Raw genomic sequence first — 17,820 nt, 5'->3', positions numbered from 1 at the left:
ATTAATACGGTTATATAGGTTTCAAGTTTATATTCCTATGATACATAATTTGTTTGTATATTGCATTGTGTGCCTACCACCCGAAGTCAAGTCACCTTTCGTCACCATATATTTGAAGGCACTCATTCTTTCACTTGTTCGTTTGTTCAGTGAATTTTTCCTGCGTGCCTATTATGCACTGGGCCTTGAACACAGTGAGCCGCCAAGGTCTTGATGATCAGGGAGCTTAGGTTCCAGTGAAGAAGACAGTTTAGATATCAGTGTCTGCTGTCCCTGTCCTACCTCAGCCAAACCACTCCCATCTTACAAATGGAAAAGGGGCTCTTTTTGTTGCATGCAGAGGGCACCCTGGGCAGAGCAGCTTGGGGATATTTCCACTGCGAGGACAGTGATGACTAAGAAAGAGAAGCTTGGCAGGCCCGGCCAGTGGGGGCAGCTGCAGCTGTTCTGAGTTACCAGCCAAGAGCCAGTAGGTGAAGGGAGTGGCTTCCTGTTGAGCTAAGATCTTTGGGTCTAGCTTGGAAGTCAAAATTGTCAGGCAGCCTACTAAGATTCTGTGGAACTTTTATTATAAAAATACAAAACCCAGGCCTGAATTAGGTGCCTGACTCCACCAACTTGCAAGAAAGTCTCAATCCCTCAGGCAATTGTGATCCTGAGCAAACTGGGAAAAAAAAAAGTGGCTCAGCTCTGTGCCAGCACTAGTGGAATGGACTGTAGCCAGGAGTGGGGCAGGGGAGTGGGAGGGGTGAGGGCTCAACCTAGCGGCTCCCTAGGAGGTTTCTGATGTGCTTTTTGCAAGCTATGCCAGTGGGATTCACTGGTCTAAGCAAGGACTGCAGCAAGGCACCTCTGTGTCCAAATGTGATGCAAGCTGGACTAATGACCCAAGCAGCAACACATGGACTTGGGCAGCAAGGGAGGAGGATTTTTACTCCCTCCCTCCCCCACACTATTCTTCCACAAAAAGGTTGTTGGTTCAGATGTGGCTTTGCCTTACTACTGTATCTTATAGTGTGTGTGTGCATGTGTGTGTGTGTGTAGGGGGGATGGCAGCCAATCAATGCTTCTCTCTTTTATTGATGTTTCTCTCTCTCTAAAAGCAATAAGAAACACTGAAAGGCTCACAGAGAGACAACAGCATGGTGGTTACCCGAGGGAAGGAGTGGGGGGACAGTAAAGGGTAAAGGGGCCCAATTACATGATGATGAAAGAAGACTTGACTTTGGGTGGTGGGCTCACAATGCAATATACAGATCATGTATCCCAGACATGTACACCTGAAACCTATATGACCCTATGAACCAATGTCATCCCAATAAGTTTAAAAAGAAAAAGGTGCGTCTATTTGAGGTAGGGAAGACAGTACTATCATATATGGCCACAAGATGGCAGCAGAGAGAAATTGGCCACATACCTGGTCACGGAGGCAAGGAGAATTTGTCCTGTCTGGTGGGTGCCCACCAGAGGGGTTGGGGGTGGGCAGACATGAGGGTGGGTTGTGGGAGGAGGTGGGCCCTGTATTTCAGCATGGTTATCTTTGCCAGGTGGAGTCTGTTACTGCAGATTAACCCCTTGTGACCACCTGTCTCATTACAATCTGTGTGACCTTGGCTGGGCTGGGGGTGGTGGTAATGTGTGTTCCACATGGGTGAGTATGGGAGGCAAGGGATGTCACCTGTGCAGGGAAGCTTATTTAAAGGACATCAGTGCATGTTGAAAGCAGGGACTCCCAACCCCCTGATGCCAGGCTGTGGTTCCAGGTGCTCTTAAAGGATGTGTTCACATGAATCCAGCCTGCTCCAGTCATGAGATCAGATTTGTGGTTGCGGGAGCTAGCCCAAGACAAGGCAAAGGATGCTGAGATGGGGTGCGGCAGGGAGCACAGGATGAGGCAGCTGTCTCTGGAAGCAGACAAGATGTTCCTGGCTGCAGTAGGGGTGGTAAGAGGATTAGGTGACAGGCCCCTAACCCAGCCCGGAACTAACACCCTCCTCCGTGTCACTCACATGCCTTGGCCTGCCCAGCTCCAAGCCTGCCAAAGCTCAGAATAACCCTGAGGACCAGACAGCGGGATGGCAGGGGCTCTGCTCAGCGCCCTGTTCCTCTTGCAGCTTCTCGGTATGAAAAAGGGTCGGGGAGGTGGTTGGACACTAACATAAAGACGCAAGACAGACAGAAACAGAGGTGGAGACTGTGAGCAACATCTGGTCCCCAGACACAATATCATTGGTTACAAAGACGCACATGGAAAAATACTGTTTGAGAGGCAGAGCCCTGCATGGACCCAGAGGGGACAGAGGGGAGAGGCCCCCTGTTCTCTTCATCTCTAATGACTCCACTGCCTGACACCATCCCCAGGCAGAGGCGAGGGGAAGAATGAGGAGTTGCACCTTTATCACCATCTTTTCGACAACTATGACCCAAAATGCAGGCCAGTGAGGCAGCCTGAGGACACTGTCACCATCAACCTCAAGGTCACTCTAACCAACCTCATTTCACTGGTAAGAGACCCCATTTGCACCCCAAGCACCACCTCTGAGCTTAAAATTTCACTTCTGGCCCCAACAGCTGAGCTCTGTCCGAAAGCTCACTGCTGGCCCTGGAATCCACTTCAATCGTCCTATTCTCCTGTGCACAGAATGAGAAAGAGGAGACCCTCACCACCAGCGTCTGGATTGGAATCGTGAGTCAAATCTGGGGGATACTGTGAGGCTTTGCCCAGGGGACCCCTTTCTCCCAAACTCCTCATGAGGAGTAGGCGGGAGATGCAGAGCACACGTCCTTCCGTCCGCACCCCTTAGGACTGGCATGATTACCGACTCAACTACAGCAAGAACGACTTTGGGGGTATAGGAATCCTGCGGGTCCCTTCAAAACTCGTATGGTTACCAGAGATTGTGCTGGAAAACAAGTGAGGACCAAACGGAAGCCAGGCTGGAAGGAAGCCGAGGCCTGAGGGGGCTGGGCTGGACCTGGTTGGGGCGGAGGGATTGCTTGAAGGGCGAGGGCCCGTGAACCTGCGCAAACACTGGGTTTCTGGGAGCCCACAGTATTGACGGCCAGTTCGGGGTGGCCCACGATGCCAATGTGCTGGTCTACGAGGGCGGCTACGTGAGCTGGTTGCCTCCGGCCATCTACCGCAGCACCTGCGCCGTGGAGGTCACCTACTTCCCCTTCGACTGGCAAAACTGCTCGCTCGTTTTCCGGTGGGCAGTTAGAGGCTCTGGGCGACTACGGCTTTAGGAGAGCAGGGGGCAGGCCATAAGGGGAACACTGGGGGCGGAGCTTTGTGCTGGACGCGGAGCCAGACTAGGATGGTTGGGACTGCTCCAGGGAATCAGAAGTAGGGGTGGAAACGAGTGTGATCTGTGTAACGGGATGGGGCGTTATTACCCAGCCGGATCCCAGGCTTCCAGAGCAGGGCCTGAGGCTAGGACCTGGGTCCGAGTTTCTGGGGTGGGGATCCCCGCCCTGGCTCCGCAGCTCCCAGACATACAACGCCGAAGAGGTAGAGTTCGTCTTTGTGGTGGGCGACGACGGCGAGACCATCAGCAAGATCGATATCGACACTGAGGCCTTTACTGGTGAGGTCCTCTCCGAAAAACGCGCTTCTAGATGGGGTCCAGAGAAGGCACTTGCAAATGGGGCTGCCCCAGACCATCAACACGAGGGATTGATTTTGACGACCGTGTTTCAATTTGCCCCTTTCCTGAAATTTTTCTCCATTGCCGGACTAGTCCTACTTTTCGGTCGGTACCTCACCGCGTATACCTCTTTCTGTCCTTGCCCTATTTGCCCTCATGCTGACGGCCCATGGCCCAAGCAGTCCAGACCACCTGGTCCAGACAGCTGCCATACTCGCCTCCGCCAGGAGTTATGGGCTCCCGCCCTCCGGTGCGGAGCCTCAGAGCAGGGCGCCCCAACCCCGAGGGCAGGTTGACCGCGCCACCCCACCCGTCCTGCAGAGAACGGCGAGTGGGCCATCGACTTCTGCCCCGGGGTGATCCGCCGCTACGACGGTGGTTCTGCTGACGGTCCAGGGGACACTGACATCATCTACACACTCATTATTCGCCGGAAGCCGCTCTTCTACATCATTAACATCATTGTGCCCTGCGTGCTCATCTCAGGCCTGGTGCTGCTCGCCTACTTCCTGCCGGCGCAGGGTAAGGAGTCGCCCTAACCCTAAAGCCAGGATCGTTCCGGGGGAGGAGAGCGGCAGCTGCTCTTACTGGGTGCTCCCTCCAGCCGGTGGCCAGAAATGCACCGTTTCCATCAACGTCCTACTCGCCCAGACCGTCTTCTTGTTCCTAATTGCCCAGAAAACCCCAGAGACGTCTCTGAGCGTGCCACTGCTGGGCAGGTGAGGGCACAGGGGCCCCGGTAGTACCCATGCGGGGGCGTGGCTAGCGCGAAGGGCGGAGCCAGACTGGCATGGGGCGGAGCTAGGAAGGGTGTGGTCGGGGTGGGCGAAGCCAAAACCAAACGACTCTGGGAACAGCTTTGGCTGTCTGGTCCCCGCCGCCTGGGCTGTACTTGAACGCCAGGTGGGGCTGGGACGATGATGGATTCTCTGGAGCCCGGTCCTCCGCACTGCTGCTGGACGCCACCGAGAGGTCTCCAGAGAATCTCTGTTGAGGGGTGGGGCGGCGGCTCGATGCCTCCCCAGCCGCGCCACCTCGGGCCCCTAACTCACCTCCCCATCCCGAGCTCACCGGTTCCTCGGGGGTTCCGAGGCCCAGCTGGTTTCTACATTGCTGCAGAAATGAGGCGGGCCCCTGCAGACCCCAGGCACACAGGCATAGCCACGCCCCCTGGAGCAGGAGCCTGTCGCAGCCCGCGCCTGTCGAGCCCCCTGCCCTGCAGCCTGAGCTACCCGGGCCAGCGCTCCACCAGGATTCCTGGCATCTGGGGCTGGGCCCGGGCTGCTGTCGTCGCCGTCTAGTCGCCGCACCTCCTGCTGTAGCCAAAGGGCTGAGATCTTCATTAGGGGTACCGGAGTTAGATGGGGGTGGTAGATGCAGAGGTCCCTATCCCCCTTCCCTGCTCCTCCTCAGCCCCCCAGCGCCCCACCTCCAACAAGGTGGTGCCCAAGTTGAGGACGCTGGCCGCGGCTTCCCTTAGCACCAGCCCCAGGGTGGGCTTCGGGGCTGGAGGCTCCAGGGACTTCAGCTCTGTGAACCTCTGCTCCAGATACTCCTGAGCTGCGGCCACAGCGAGTTCCAGGGAGGACAGAAGAGGGGGCTGGAGGGCCACCTGGAGAAGGAGTGGGGTCATGGAGCCATCGGGTCATGGGACAGAGGCCACGGTGGTGGTTGCTGTAGACCCTCCCAGAGGGTCTCGCGGTGCCGGGTCACGGCCTCACCTCACCTCCGTGGAACTGTGGAAGTGGTAGATCCACAGCAGGGTTTCCAGGGAGCTGGGGGTCCACTTCATAGCTGTCACGGGCGGCAGGGGAGGGAGGAGGACCGGGGACGTCAGGCCCGCAGAGGAGCTGCTGGGAGGCCTTACTCCGCCTCCGCGGAGGGGTGTGCTTGTGAGGTCGAAGCACCGGCGGCTCCAACTGTGACTCCGGGACGTGGGGAGGCTGTGGTGTCACGCACTCCCGGATCCTCAGGTACCTCATTTTCGTCATGGTGGTTGCCACGCTCATCGTCATGAATTGCGTCTTCGTGCTCAACTTGTCTTTGCGGACGCCCACTACCCACGCCGTGTCCCCGAGGCTGCGTCACGTAAGCGCCGGCGGGCGGGGCGGGGCGAGGGGCGGGACCTCACGCTAATCACCGCCCGGGCCGCCCCTAGGTCTTGTTGGAGCTGCTGCCGCGCCTCTTGGGCTCAGACGCGCCCCCGGAGGCCCCCCGGGCCGCCTCGACCCCGAGACGGGCATCGTCTGTGGGCATATTGCTCCGCGCGGAGGAGCTGATACTGAAAAAGCCGCGGAGCGAGCTCGTGTTTGAGGGGCAGAGGTACCGGCACGGCGCCTGGACCGGTGAGCAGAGGCCCGGGGCTGGCCAGGGAGGGCGCTTTCAGCGGGGGAGGCTCCTAATAACCGACCCCGGGGCTACTCCCACCCTTGCCGCAGCTGCCCTCTGCCAGAGCCTGGGCGCCGCCGCCCCCGAGATCCGCTGCTGTGTGGATGCAGTGAACTTCCTGGCCGAGAGCACGAGAGACCAGGAGGCCGCCGGCGAGGTGCGCTGGAGCCAGAGGCGGGGCGGGTGAGGCCGAGGCCCCCACTAGCTCTGGTGCTGCAGGTTCCCGCAGCCTTAACCCACTCAGCGGGTGCCTGCCCCTCCCCAGGAGGTGTCTGACTGGATGCGCATGGGGAAGGCCCTTGACAACGTCTGCTTCTGGGCGGCTCTGGTGCTCTTCAGTGTGGGCTCCAGCGTCATCTTTCTCGGGGGCTACTTCAACCAAGTGCCCGCACTGCCCTACCCGCCGTGTATATAGACCTGGGCCGGTGGCCGTGCGGATGTCAACTTGCCTATCCATTTCCACGAGGAAATAGATTTTGAAAAACAGGTTGCTGCCACTGCTATATTATGATCGTTGACCACTGCTGAAAATAAATTAGTACTTTGTAAACACATGTTGTGTGTGCACAAGTGAGTATGTCTGCTCAAGCTGCAGGGATCAGAAAGAGGGCAGACGGTTTTTCAAGCAGGCTCTTGGATGCCAGTCCTCCGGAAATGAAAGACCATCCTGGATTCAGCCTTGCTCATCTCCCAGACTTTCTCAGGCCCCAGCCCCATGGGACCCTCTAACCTATCTACTTGACAGCCACACAGGAGAGGCCCCTTTGCAGGACTGGCACCTAGGGAGTCTGGAGCCAGGAAGCCAGGTATCTCTGGCCTGGTCCTGCTTGAGTGGACAGATCTCCCACAGGCCCACAGGTTTAAGGCTGAGGAGGCCCGGCCCTCCCTCAGTCATTTCTTCCACGTTTTCTTGGCCCAGCACTGTTTACCCACCTCCCCTCAAGACTCATTGTAGATTCCCCCCCACCCTGTCCCCTTCATCCCAACTCTGCTTGCTTGCCTTGCTAGTACCTGGACTGTGGGAGAAAACAGAATAAAACAGGGCCCGAAATGGTGGGAGCTGGTTGAATTGTCTTTATTAACAAACGGGATGTCCAAGGCCACTACATTGAGGAGAAGAAGGGGCAGGGAGGGAACAGGGCTACTTGCTGCTCACATTATATACAGTTGCAAGCAAGTGGGTGTGGAGGGTGAGAGCTCCTGCTCCCTCCCTCCACCAGGGAAGGGCAGAGGCTAGAAGAGACGAGGGTTGTAAAGGGGGAGATGTTTTGGCTGGCGGGGGTCCCCCTTCCATTCCCTGGGATTTGAGGGGAGGGGAATCATTAAAGTGCTTTCAGAAAATGAGGAAATGGTCCCTGCCCCTGGAGTGGCTGGTGACCCCCCCCCTAAAGCCTAGGGCCCAGCGACACCCCCCCAGGGTCTGGTACATTCAAGGGGGGAGCCGGCTCCCCTGACGTGCAAATAAAGGGGCCCAGGGCCCTGCCCAGTCAGCAGCAGTGGGGTATGGGGTCCAAGCCCCAAACACTCTCCTCTTCAGTGGAGAAAAGGGGGGATGGGGCTGGGCCCACTCAATTCCTGTTCAGGGGAAGCTGTGCCTCTCCCCAGAAGATGGGACAGGCACAGTTTTGGGGAGAGAACATGTTGGGGAAAAAGGTGGTCACGTGATCACAAAAGCATCAGGGGTCAGAGGTCACGTTCCCAGCAGGCTCCAGTGAATCAAACCAGTAAAAGCAAAAGCCCAAGGAGGGGGAAGCAGGACGGCCTGGGAAGTCTGGCTGTGGGGGGAGAGCTGGGTCCATGTGGGAGAGCCCCAGCCCAGGGTCTGTCACCAGTTCATGATGCAGTTGCGATTCAGTGTCATAAAGTAAACTTGGCTGCTGCCCCCAGAGCGGACTGAGGCAAAGAATACCTGGTGGGGAAGGAGAAAAAGTCACCAAGGAATGGGGGGTGCAAGAGGGGCTCAATTAATGGGGAGGAGAGAGAAACTGCAGAGCTTAGTTCCTCAGAGTTACCCCCCAGTGCCCTGAAGGGCAGAAGTGCTTGGGAATGAGGGCAGCTGCCAGACCTCTGGGGTGAAAGAATTAAGAGAGTTCTCAGAAACTGAAGGTGAGGGAAGGCCAGGATATAACTGAGTGCTGTGTTTCCCAAGGCCCCTATTAGAAAGACTCCTCAACTGTCACCCCCTGGTAGGGACCTAGGGTGGTGGCAGCTGACCCAATGCAGGGGCCCTGGCCCTTTCCAGGGGCAAGTGGCTCCCACCTTGTCATTCCGCTCACACAGGAACTTGAGCCTCTGAGCTCGTTTGTGCATGAAGACCCCGTCCAGGTGGCCTGTCTCCACAGAGCGGATCTCAATGGCTTTCTCGCCCCAGCCCATTATCTGGTTCGAGCAGATGTAGGCTGCAGGAGAAGGGAGTTGAGGGGCAGTGAGTGGGCTGCAGCCCAGGCCCACTCCCAGGCCAGCTCAGAGGGACATGAGACCTGCAGCTGGGGGACCAGCACCACTCACCCACAGAGGTGGGCATCTCTCCCCACTGCAGCACCACATCCTTAATGATCCGCCCATACGTGTTGACATACACGCCCTCGTCCTCGTAGCACAGCAGCATCTCCATGCCGTCGGTGTTGGGGAGGAAGATGATGGCGTGGGGCGTGATCTGGCTCTGGATCTGGGGAGGAGAAAGTGGGCTGCACTCCCTGAGTCTGGAACCCAGACCGGAGGTCCCCCTGCCCAGTCCACCAAGCTTACATGAACGGGGATGTAGATGTCATAGCTGTTCCCCGAGTCGACATCCACAGCGTGGAAGCCGGCGCTGGAGCCATAGATGACCTTGAGCCGCTGTCCCTCCTCTACCGTCAGGTCTACCAGCAGAGGGCGGTGAGGCAGGTCAGCAAAGGACTGTGGAGGAGAGAAGGGATCAGGGGACACAGGTGGAGGAGTCAGACCTTGGAATAGTGTTGGGGGGGCTGTGGCTGGGATTACCTTGAAGGCCATGAATTTGTGGTAGGGTTTGGGGGCCCAGGCATACACCTCTACGGAGTTCTTCAGGGCGATGACCAGGAACTTAATACGTTCGTATTTCACTGGGGACAGGAAAAAAGAGGGATGCTGGGACCCTCTCCTTGGGCTGCCCCACCCCCAGGTCTGTTACTACACCCCCAATGCCAGGCCCCAAGTCTCTGGCTTCAGGACCATTGACCCCAAGCCCCCATTTCTCTCTTCTCATGAACAGGTGTGCCCTGGCCACTCTGTTGTGACATCCTCACCAACACGGTAGTGCCCGCAGCCCTCCATGTCCCCCACGGTGGTCCAGCCCTGCTTCTTCTCCACTTCTGGGTCATTGTGCAGAATCTTGTTCCGCAGCCAGGACAGGTAATAGACCCGCAGTTTGTTCCTTTTCCCTGAGGGGCGAGGACACATACACACACACACACACCCCTTACTTACTGAAGGTCTAGATTCTACCTCCCCGCTATCCTTTTCTGCATACCACAAGGGGTGAGAAAGTGGTCCCACCTTCTGACTCCTGGACCAAGGTTGCCCTCTGCCCAGGCTGATGATGGTGACAAGAGAGCCACAGAGCAGAGCCCCCTCCTCCAGGCCCTGTACTCTACACACACACCTGAGATGGTGATGAGCAAGTTGAGTCCTTCCAGTACATCCATTTGCTGGAAGCGCCGCCGCCCAATGAGTCCATACACCTTGCCCTGCCCACTTCGGTCCAGCAACATCAGCCCGTTCTCCGTGCCCACCAGCAGGTTGACACCTGCAATAGAAGCCCTTGGGCAGATCAGAGGCAGAGCCAGGCCCTAAATTGACCAAGAGCACAGGGGCACACCAGATCCCTCTTTCCCTTCCCAGCCCTGGCTTACCCCAAAGGGCGGCACAGAGGATCTCAGAATTGAATCGCTTCTTGTACTTCCGGATCTCAGGGGTTTCACTGTGGGCCCGTGTGTTGGTGGGGTTCACGTTGACCACAGAGCCTTTCCGCACATCATACTGTAGCTGATCAAGCCGACTGGCCTCTCCACCCACCAGGGCTGCGGTGGAGAGAGGGGAAGGGAGGTGGGCTACTGCTGCCTTACCCCGCCTCTTCTTACCCTACCCTTCCACTTGGTCTTGGCCCCTCCGAAAATGCAGAAGGAAAGGGAAAGACCAGAGAATGGAGGAGGTGCATGGCAGAGCAGAAACAGCCAGAAGGCCTAGCCAAGTCCTCATTCTGTCACGTAGGTCCCTATGCAGCTCTGAGCATTCTCCCTCCTGGGTTAAAATGGCCTCAGAGGCCCTTGTTGCCTCTGTACCAGGGCAGGTGCTCAGGTCAAAGGGGAGGCTGTGAAAGCTTTGTAAAGCCACATGACCAGAGCTTCACCTTTGCCCCTCTCCAGGCCTCCTGGAAGGCCTGTCCTTCCCTCCTCACCTGTGATGGGTATGGTGTCCCCACTGCCTCCAGGTTGGTAGATGCCTAGGTCCACAAACATTGTGAAGGAGCTCTTGCCAGGGGCCTTTACCAGCCCACGAGACTGGTACTGTGGGGGGTAGGGTCAGCAGTCAGGCAAACATGTGAGACCCCAGCCTGTGGCCCACCCCTGCTATTGTTCCTAGGCCCCAGGTCCTCCCCGGGGAACCCTGGCCAACTAGCTCCCAGGTGCTCTGCCCACCCAGCGCCATTACCCCTGAGCACGCCCGATCTCCTGCCCACTGCCAGTGCCCTCCCCTCGCCCCATGGACCTGCCTGAACCCACTTACATCGCTGCCTCCATCCTTCAAGGGGGGGCTTTGACCTTTGCTGCTCTCAGTGGGTGAGTGGCTGGGCTGGACCACATCTGGCAGGTTTGTGTAACCATTGCTGTCCGCATGCAGCAGGCTTCGCTCCTCTTCAGGAGTCTAAAGAAACAGAGGGAAGGAGGCCAGTGCTGGGGCCAAGGAGGGTCACAGCAGGTGCTGGGAAGAATGGGGTGCCTACTCACACGCTGGACCACCATGGTGCCACCCCCATAGGGGGTCTGGGTCCCAGCTATCTCCTCTACGTCATGGACCACCATGGTGCTGATGCTATCGGTGTCCCCATCACTGCTGTGGGAAAGAGGAAGGCCCTTCAGACCCTGCCTGCCACCCAAGTGCCACAGGAGCAGACGAGAGCAGGAGGCCTAGTGCTTCCAGTTTCAGTCTGTTCAATACACAATGCACTCAGCCCTTACAGCGCAGCCTTTGCCCCACTGCTGGGTGTCCTGTGCCCGGCACTTGGGGAAGGCAGGTGGCAGAGAGGCACCTGAAGAGACCACTCCCCTACTGACAGGGCTGTCGGAGAGAGATGGGAACCCGAGCTCAATACCCGCTTCTCTAGAGAAAGCGAGAAGGAACTGAATAGCACAGACAGCAAGGGTTCCCCACTCAGAAAAGGGAACCACTTTCCCTCAGCCTTGCTCCAGAGGCCCCCTCCTCCCAACCTGCAACCCTCCTCTCAGAGTGTCTCCAATGTGGGAGCACCCCCCCTAAGGGAGCCCCCATACCGGGCCCCAGGGGTGTCCCTGCTGCCCTCTGATGGTTCGCCATTGCTTTCCTCCTCATCATCCTCACTGCTTTCCACCTCCTCGCTGGACGAGGAGTAGTCCATGGCCTTCTTGGGAGGCCGAGGGGCCTCATCCAAGGTCCGTTCTTTCAGCAACACGAAGTCCTGCAGGAGAGCAGCATATGAGGACAGGAGGGGAGAGGGCAGGGGCACAAAGGATGCCTGAGGAGAAGGGGCAGGGTCACAGGAGGAGCTCCTTCTCACTAACCTCACCAATGGCTCGCTTATAGCTCTGAGAGGGGCCACAGGGGAGGAAGGGCAGCCAGGAAGAGGCAGGAGAGAGGTTAAGAAAGGTTAGTAACGGAGAAGTACACCTGCAATCATTCCCGCAGCAGCCCCCCTCACACTAAAGGCCCCACCCCCAGCACCCAGGCTTGAGAGGCCCCACAGCCAGCCCCAGCGTCCTGGACCAGAGAAGGCAGGGCCACAGCTGCCGCCTGCTGACTTACTGCGGGCCGGCCTGGCCGTGAGCGGTGGTCGTCAGGCTTGCCTTTGTTCCCAGGGGACAGCACTGGGGAGCTGTCTAGTTTGGAAGAGGCTGGATAGAGCGTGGTGGGAGAAGGGGGGGTCACTGACACCGGGACAGAAGATGACTTCAAAGCCCCACCCTGTGCCCTGAGCACTGTGACTCAGTGGGATAGGCATCATCCTGCAAACCGGAAGGTCGCCAGTTTGATGACCAGGCCAGGGCAAATGCCTGGGTTGTGAGCCAGGTTGCCAATGTTTCTCTCCTTCTCTTCCTCCCTCTCTAAAAATAAGTAAAATCTCTGGGGTGAAAAGACCCCCACAGCCTGGGCTGACCTCTCAGGCCTGAGCCCCAGAGCTCTACGCCCAGCCCAGTCCAGTCCCTACGCTACCTCTGAGGATATCTCAGGCCCCAGTTGCCAACGCAGAGCCTACCCTGAGGGAGACTGTGCCAGGCCCCAGAGGACACCGCCAGCCCTGCCCACGTACCTCCCACACGGTTCCGCTCCAGAGAGCCGGCCTGGGGGAGGTGCCCGTGGGAGGCTGGGAGGACACTGTCCGAGCGCTCCCAGCCAGGGTCACTTCTTCTGAGGTCGGGATTACTGTGGGGGTGCAGAGGCAGGGTCAGGGAGGCAAGGTGCTCCCCTTCCCAGGGGGCTGAGCCGCACTGCAGAGGGAGCCGTCACCAGGGGACACAGGTGGCAGAAGTGAGGGTGGGAGTGAGTGGGGACAACTCCATTACCTACAGGCGTTGGGCGGGCCAGGAGGCTGAGCAGGGGGCCCTGGAGGCTTGGGGCTCCCCCGCTCTGCCCTCCTTTGCAGATAGATTTGCCAGGCGGAGTTGCTGCGAGGTCTGTGAAGGGAGCACAGGGGTGCCGGGGGCGGGGGCAGGGAGGGGCTGAGGTGACTGGGTTGGGGCTTGCCCACCCCCTAAGCGGGTAACCTGGTAAACTTCCCTCAGCCCTCTCCCCGCTCCCTAGCCTGCCACCCGACTTCACCTAGGTGTTACCTGGCTCGAACAGCCTGGGCTGGCCGAGACCCTCCGGCCCCACTGGTGTTAAGGGCAGTGGCAATAGATGAGGTTCTCTGAGGCACCTGAGGAGAGAAGAAATCAGAGTCAGTGTGCCTGGTGCTAGCACTGTGCTGGGAACCACGAACATCATCCTCACTGAGGCTCTGAAAGGTGCCTTCCTGGCTTTCATGAAATAAGCTGAGCTCAGGGAAGTTAATGAATTTGTCCAGGATCATGCAGCTAGGAAATGGCAGAGCTGGGATTCCAACCCAGAAAGTCTGGCCCTATGCCTTCCAAACACCCCGGGCAGTCTTCCATTCCACACTCACCACTGGGACCATGACACATTCACATGCCCCAGATGGGTAACGTTTCAGGACAGGGGTTATGGTGGGTGCCTTGCCCTTCTCTTCCCTTCCAGCCCCACCCATCTCCGCTGTGTTGCACCCCCGGCTCGCCCCCCATTTCTTCTACTGCAGCCAACCCCTGAACAACATGGGTTTGAACTGCGCAGGTCCACTTATACATGGATGTTTCAAGAAACATGAACAGTGCTGTATATGTATTTTCATTTTCTTATAATTTTCTTAATAACATTTCCTTTCCTCTAGCTCACTTTATTGTAAGGATACTATAAAATGTATAACATACAAAATATGTGTTAATTAACTGTTATTGGTAAGACTTCTGGTCAACAACATGCTATTAGTAACTAAGTTTTGGGGCAGTTGAAAGTTATACTTAAAAAAAATCTATACTTAGGTTTTTCACTGTGCAAGGGGTCAGCGCCCCAACCCTCCATGCTGTTCAAGGGTCAGCTGTATTTCTCTGCTCTTTCTTGGCCCCATGGGGCTGGCCTTACCTTGGGAGGGGCCTCATTATCCTGTCGGACCCAGGCTGGGGGGTTTGGGCTGGGGCCAGGCCCTTCCGAAGTGGGGTCTGAATTCTGGCGGACGACAGCTCCTCGGACACTGGGCGTGGCAGTGGGTGTGGGGGCAGCAGGGTCAGGGTCATGAGAAGCTGGGAAGGCAGCCAGGTTTCGGGTAGGCTGGTCCTGCAGGGACTGGGATCGGGGTACAGGTGCTGCATATGGCTTCAGTGGGACCCGGTGTGCCACCAGGCTCTGCAGGGAGAGACCAGGGAGGGTGGGCTGCCCACTCTGGGCATATCCCCACCTGTGAGCTGGGGCCTGGGCTGAGAAAATGGGGCAAGTAAAGCCTCCAGCTTCCAATTACCCACTGAATGAAAGGGGCTCCTGGAGCCTGAGAATAGCTAGGATGTAGGAACAGACATACGGCGGCAAGCAGATGATGTCTCTGCCCATACATCGTGAGATCTCTGATCCCCAGCTAAAGGTGGGCTTGTGTGTGCATGTAACTGCGCTGAATGAGGCTCCTTACCTCTGTGTGTTAACACTGAGATGGGAAGAGACTCACCTTGTGTGGTCCCTCCTGGGGCTCCACCGGCCTCTGCATAGGAGGAGTTTGGGAAAGTGGTCCTGGGGGCCCAGGGGAGGCCTGGGGGATGGGGGGCTCAGGCCCTGTGCTGCCTGGCTTGGTCTTGGCTAAGGGAGAGTTCTGCTGCTTGTTCATCCTTGTTCTCTCTTCCACCTGTGATACAAAAGGATGCTCAGCAGGCCAGCTTTTGCTTCTGTTCTTAAAATTTAGGTCCCCACCCACTCCACCCCTCACGCCCGTGTGGAGCACTCCTTTCTTCTTCTCAGTGTCCCCCAGTGTAGAATGACTGCTTCTTACAGTAAGGCAGTGGTTCTCAACCTGTGGGTCACGACCTCTTTGGGGGTCGAATGACCCTTTCACAGGGTCGCCTAAGACTATCAGAAAACACGTATATAATTACATATTGTTTTTGTGATTAATCACTATGCTTTAGTTATGGCTAGGGATCACCACAACATGAGAAACTGCATTAAAGGGTCGCGGCATTAGGAAGGTTGAGAACCACTGCAGTAAGGCCTCAGCAGTGGGACAGGGAGGATAGTGTCTTGGGTAGCATAGGAGGCAGGAGTACCTCTCGGGCCCAGGCTGGTTTGTCAGCAGGGTTAATGCCCCGACCATAATGGTACAGGGGCTTCCTGTCCCCAGGAAGGACTTGCTGCTGCTGCTTCTGAAGCTGCTGCTGCTGCTGCTGCTGCAGAGACTTGAGGTAGGCATGCTCCTGCTGCAGCTGCCTCTGCAGACGCTCTGACTGCCGCTGCTCCTCCAGCTGCTTCCGTTTGTATTCCTGGGCCCAAGGGTAGGAAGAGAGGGCTCAGCCAGGTGTAGCCCTGGAAGTTAGAGTCGGCATGCCCTTTCTTTTCTCCTGCCTAGAGAGATGTCTTCCCTTGATGCCTGGGTGAGTCCCTTCCCCTGAAGTGTTTCCATCCCATTCCGCAGAGAAGCTCTGAATACGCATCTTCCCAAAGGAAGCTGGGGGACCCCGTTACCAGCAGTAGGGCCTGTTCCTGGAGCAGCTGTTGCTGAAGGATCTCGAGCTGTCGCTGCTCCTCCTCTAGCCTGTGACGAATATATTCCTGGGGGGCGGGGGCGGGGTGGAGGGGCAAAGGGCAGGGAAAGAGGAAAAGGCGGCGGCGGCAAAGGAGTTGGAGGAGGAGGAAGGGATCAGTGGGGTGAGGATGAGGAGGAGAGCAGGGAAGAGCAATAGAGAGGATGGGGATGGGATGAACCCCAGAGAGGGCAAGGAATGAGGAGGAAGTCAGGGTGGAGGACCCATGAGGGAAGGTGCAGGGGAGAGGAGTTGGGGATGAGCAAAGAGATGGGGAATGAAGGCACAGAGACAGGAGGAGGGCAGGGAGCCAGGGTTGGGGGTTGAAGGGTGGGAGAAAACAGAGAGAAAGAGTGAAGCTAGAAAAGAAAGGAGGAATCTAGGGGTAGGGAAAGAGGGGGGAAAGGGTATGGGGAGCAGGGACGCAGGCAGCAGGGGAGGGCAGGGCAGCCAGGGGAGGGAAGGGGTGTGTGCAGTGTGTGCTGGGGGCGCTGTACCTGCTCCCGCTCTGCTTGCCGCCTCTCCTCCTCCCGCCTCAGGGCCTGCATGTCCTCCAGCCGCCGTTGCTGCTCCTTCTCCTGCAGCTTCCGCTGCTCCCGCTCCCGCCGCTGTTGCTGTGGGTGAAGAGAGGTGTGGTCTTAAGGGCTGCTCCACACACGCAGACAGCCCTGGAAGGAGGGACCCCGGCCCACTCTTGGACACCTCCTGGGAAGGAAACCTTTGCGGGACAATTAGGGCAGATCTCTTTCTCACTACGGATGATGGTGGGAGAGAATGGTTTCCACTTGTTTCTAAAACCTACCCTGTTCCTACACAGGTGCCCACAGGAACTTGGCTTGGGAAAAATTACTTGTGCAAGGTAGCAATGGGCTTGGGACCAGAGACTAAGCAGCTGGCTGCTGCCCTTGGAATGTGCCGAATTAGATAATACCTTCTCCTATCCACTCCCCCACTAAAAAACTGAGCCAACAACAAACCTACAATACTAGCCTCTCGGCCACTACCTGTAAATCCAAAGAGTGGGCTGTAATGATAGCCTTTGGCCACAAGAGGGGAGCAGGTGCCCATGCCAGAACAACCAAGAGGCGAGGGACTCCCTCAGCTCCTTGGCAAACTTCAGTAGCTCAGGTTGCACTTTACTTTCAAAATCTTTCTGACCAAAGAGTCTGCCCACCCTCAACACGCCCCTAAAAAATTATTTTTAAAAAGGAAAAGGATCTCTATTAAAATGAATTTCTCCCACCCACCTCCAATCAGTACCACTGACAAGACAGTAATTTCCAGCGAATCTAAGCCGAAGCAAAAATAGAAGGCGGTTCTTTAGAAGGATCTTTTGTGTTCAGAAAGAGAAACAAAGGGAAAGGAAAAGAAAACAAAGAAAAGAAAAAAGAAGAAGCTCTAAGGGGCAGTTGGGGGAACTTCACTGTGCGTATCTCTACAATGAGGGTCTGGCAGGCCTGCTTCAAGAAACACCCTGGTAGAAACGATTTTCTGTCACTCAACTACCTGGAAACAATATTTTCTCAAGGAAATCTGCACTGCGTTCTCCTGTAGCAGGCTTTCCTGCAAATTACTTTTTGTTCAAGATTGGGGAGCAGTACATAGACAGAGTAGGGGCTTCTATACTTTTTTGTTAAGCCCAGCTCTCTGTGAACTTGGAAATCATGTAATTGTTTCAACAAAAATTTCACCACTTAATGCATTTATATATACACACTCACAACACATATATTTTAATCCTCACTCGAGGATATGTTTATTGATTTTAGAAAGGAAAGAAGAGACAGAGAGGGAAAAACAACAATCAGTTTGCCTGCTGTATGCAGGCTGGTCAGGAATCAAACCCCAGCCATTTTGGTGTATGGGACGACGCTTCAACCAACTGAGTCACCCAGCGAGGGCTCTTAAGGCTTTTTTATTTTTAAAGTATTTAAAAAATTGTTTTGATCCTCACCTGAGGACACTTTTTTTTTTTTTTAAGATTTATTTTTAAAGATAGGGGAAAGGGGGGGGAAAGAGAGGGAGAGAAACATCGAAGTGCAAGAAACGTCAATTGGCTGCCTCTCGCACGCCACCAACCGGGGGGACCTGGCCTGAAACCCAGGCGTGTGCCCTGACCAGGAATTGGTTTGTGGGACGACATGCAACCCACTGAGCCACACCAGCCAGGGCCATTTAAGGCATTTTTAAAATCAACCTATACCTTGCCTTTCTCACCATGCTCCCCTAGAAAATAA

At 56.5% G+C, this 17,820-nt stretch overlaps 3 protein-coding genes across 13 annotated transcripts in view; 1 reads left to right on the top strand and 2 right to left on the bottom strand.

Annotated features, from left to right (window-relative positions):
* Positions 1 to 1,647: 1,647 nt before the first annotated feature.
* On the top strand, positions 1,648 to 6,589 carry CHRNE (cholinergic receptor nicotinic epsilon subunit). The gene is made up of 13 exons (XM_090257497.1): positions 1,648 to 1,651; positions 2,028 to 2,121; positions 2,435 to 2,504; positions 2,642 to 2,686; positions 2,805 to 2,914; positions 3,054 to 3,209; positions 3,487 to 3,587; positions 3,969 to 4,169; positions 4,252 to 4,366; positions 5,621 to 5,735; positions 5,806 to 5,992; positions 6,086 to 6,192; positions 6,301 to 6,589. The coding sequence occupies exons 1-13, from the start codon at positions 1,648 to 1,650 to the stop codon at positions 6,448 to 6,450; spliced, it is 1,455 nt and encodes a 484-aa protein (XP_090113623.1). The 3' UTR covers positions 6,451 to 6,589.
* Positions 2,196 to 5,727, bottom strand: CUNH17orf107 (chromosome unknown C17orf107 homolog). The gene is given in 4 exon segments (XM_090292720.1): positions 2,196 to 4,834; positions 4,837 to 4,984; positions 5,077 to 5,259; positions 5,374 to 5,727. Coding segments are annotated over 4 exon segments (783 nt in total). The 5' UTR covers positions 5,440 to 5,727; the 3' UTR covers positions 2,196 to 4,448.
* Positions 6,590 to 7,086: 497 nt separating the features above from the next.
* MINK1 (misshapen like kinase 1) overlaps positions 7,087 to 17,820 on the bottom strand; it is a 61,067-nt gene continuing 50,333 nt past the window's right edge. The window contains exons 13-34 of one of the 11 annotated variants that reach the window (XM_090292706.1): positions 16,081 to 16,197; positions 15,525 to 15,611; positions 15,110 to 15,322; positions 14,518 to 14,691; positions 13,944 to 14,204; positions 13,079 to 13,164; positions 12,812 to 12,922; positions 12,559 to 12,671; positions 12,054 to 12,142; positions 11,813 to 11,836; positions 11,546 to 11,709; positions 11,003 to 11,108; positions 10,782 to 10,919; positions 10,453 to 10,561; positions 9,908 to 10,075; positions 9,658 to 9,801; positions 9,302 to 9,436; positions 9,018 to 9,118; positions 8,784 to 8,933; positions 8,544 to 8,703; positions 8,295 to 8,434; positions 7,087 to 7,944 (exon numbers count right to left, since the gene is read on the bottom strand). In XM_090292706.1, coding sequence (XP_090148832.1) covers positions 7,861 to 7,944; positions 8,295 to 8,434; positions 8,544 to 8,703; positions 8,784 to 8,933; positions 9,018 to 9,118; positions 9,302 to 9,436; positions 9,658 to 9,801; positions 9,908 to 10,075; positions 10,453 to 10,561; positions 10,782 to 10,919; positions 11,003 to 11,108; positions 11,546 to 11,709; positions 11,813 to 11,836; positions 12,054 to 12,142; positions 12,559 to 12,671; positions 12,812 to 12,922; positions 13,079 to 13,164; positions 13,944 to 14,204; positions 14,518 to 14,691; positions 15,110 to 15,322; positions 15,525 to 15,611; positions 16,081 to 16,197 — 2,874 coding nt within the window. In that variant the 3' untranslated portion in view covers positions 7,087 to 7,860. The remainder of the gene's footprint in view (positions 7,945 to 8,294; positions 8,435 to 8,543; positions 8,704 to 8,783; positions 8,934 to 9,017; positions 9,119 to 9,301; positions 9,437 to 9,657; positions 9,802 to 9,907; positions 10,076 to 10,452; positions 10,562 to 10,781; positions 10,920 to 11,002; positions 11,109 to 11,545; positions 11,710 to 11,812; positions 11,837 to 12,053; positions 12,143 to 12,558; positions 12,672 to 12,811; positions 12,923 to 13,078; positions 13,165 to 13,943; positions 14,205 to 14,517; positions 14,692 to 15,109; positions 15,323 to 15,524; positions 15,612 to 16,080; positions 16,198 to 17,820) is intronic. The other 10 variants (XM_090292707.1, XM_090292710.1, XM_090292709.1 and 7 more) reach the window with 10 other exon arrangements.

Source organism: Furipterus horrens, unplaced genomic scaffold (genome assembly GCF_987537825.1).
Source record: "Furipterus horrens unplaced genomic scaffold, mFurHor1.1.pri manual_scaffold_11, whole genome shotgun sequence".
Taxonomy (NCBI): Eukaryota; Metazoa; Chordata; class Mammalia; order Chiroptera; family Furipteridae; genus Furipterus; species Furipterus horrens.
This window is presented reverse-complemented; position numbering and strand designations above follow the sequence as displayed.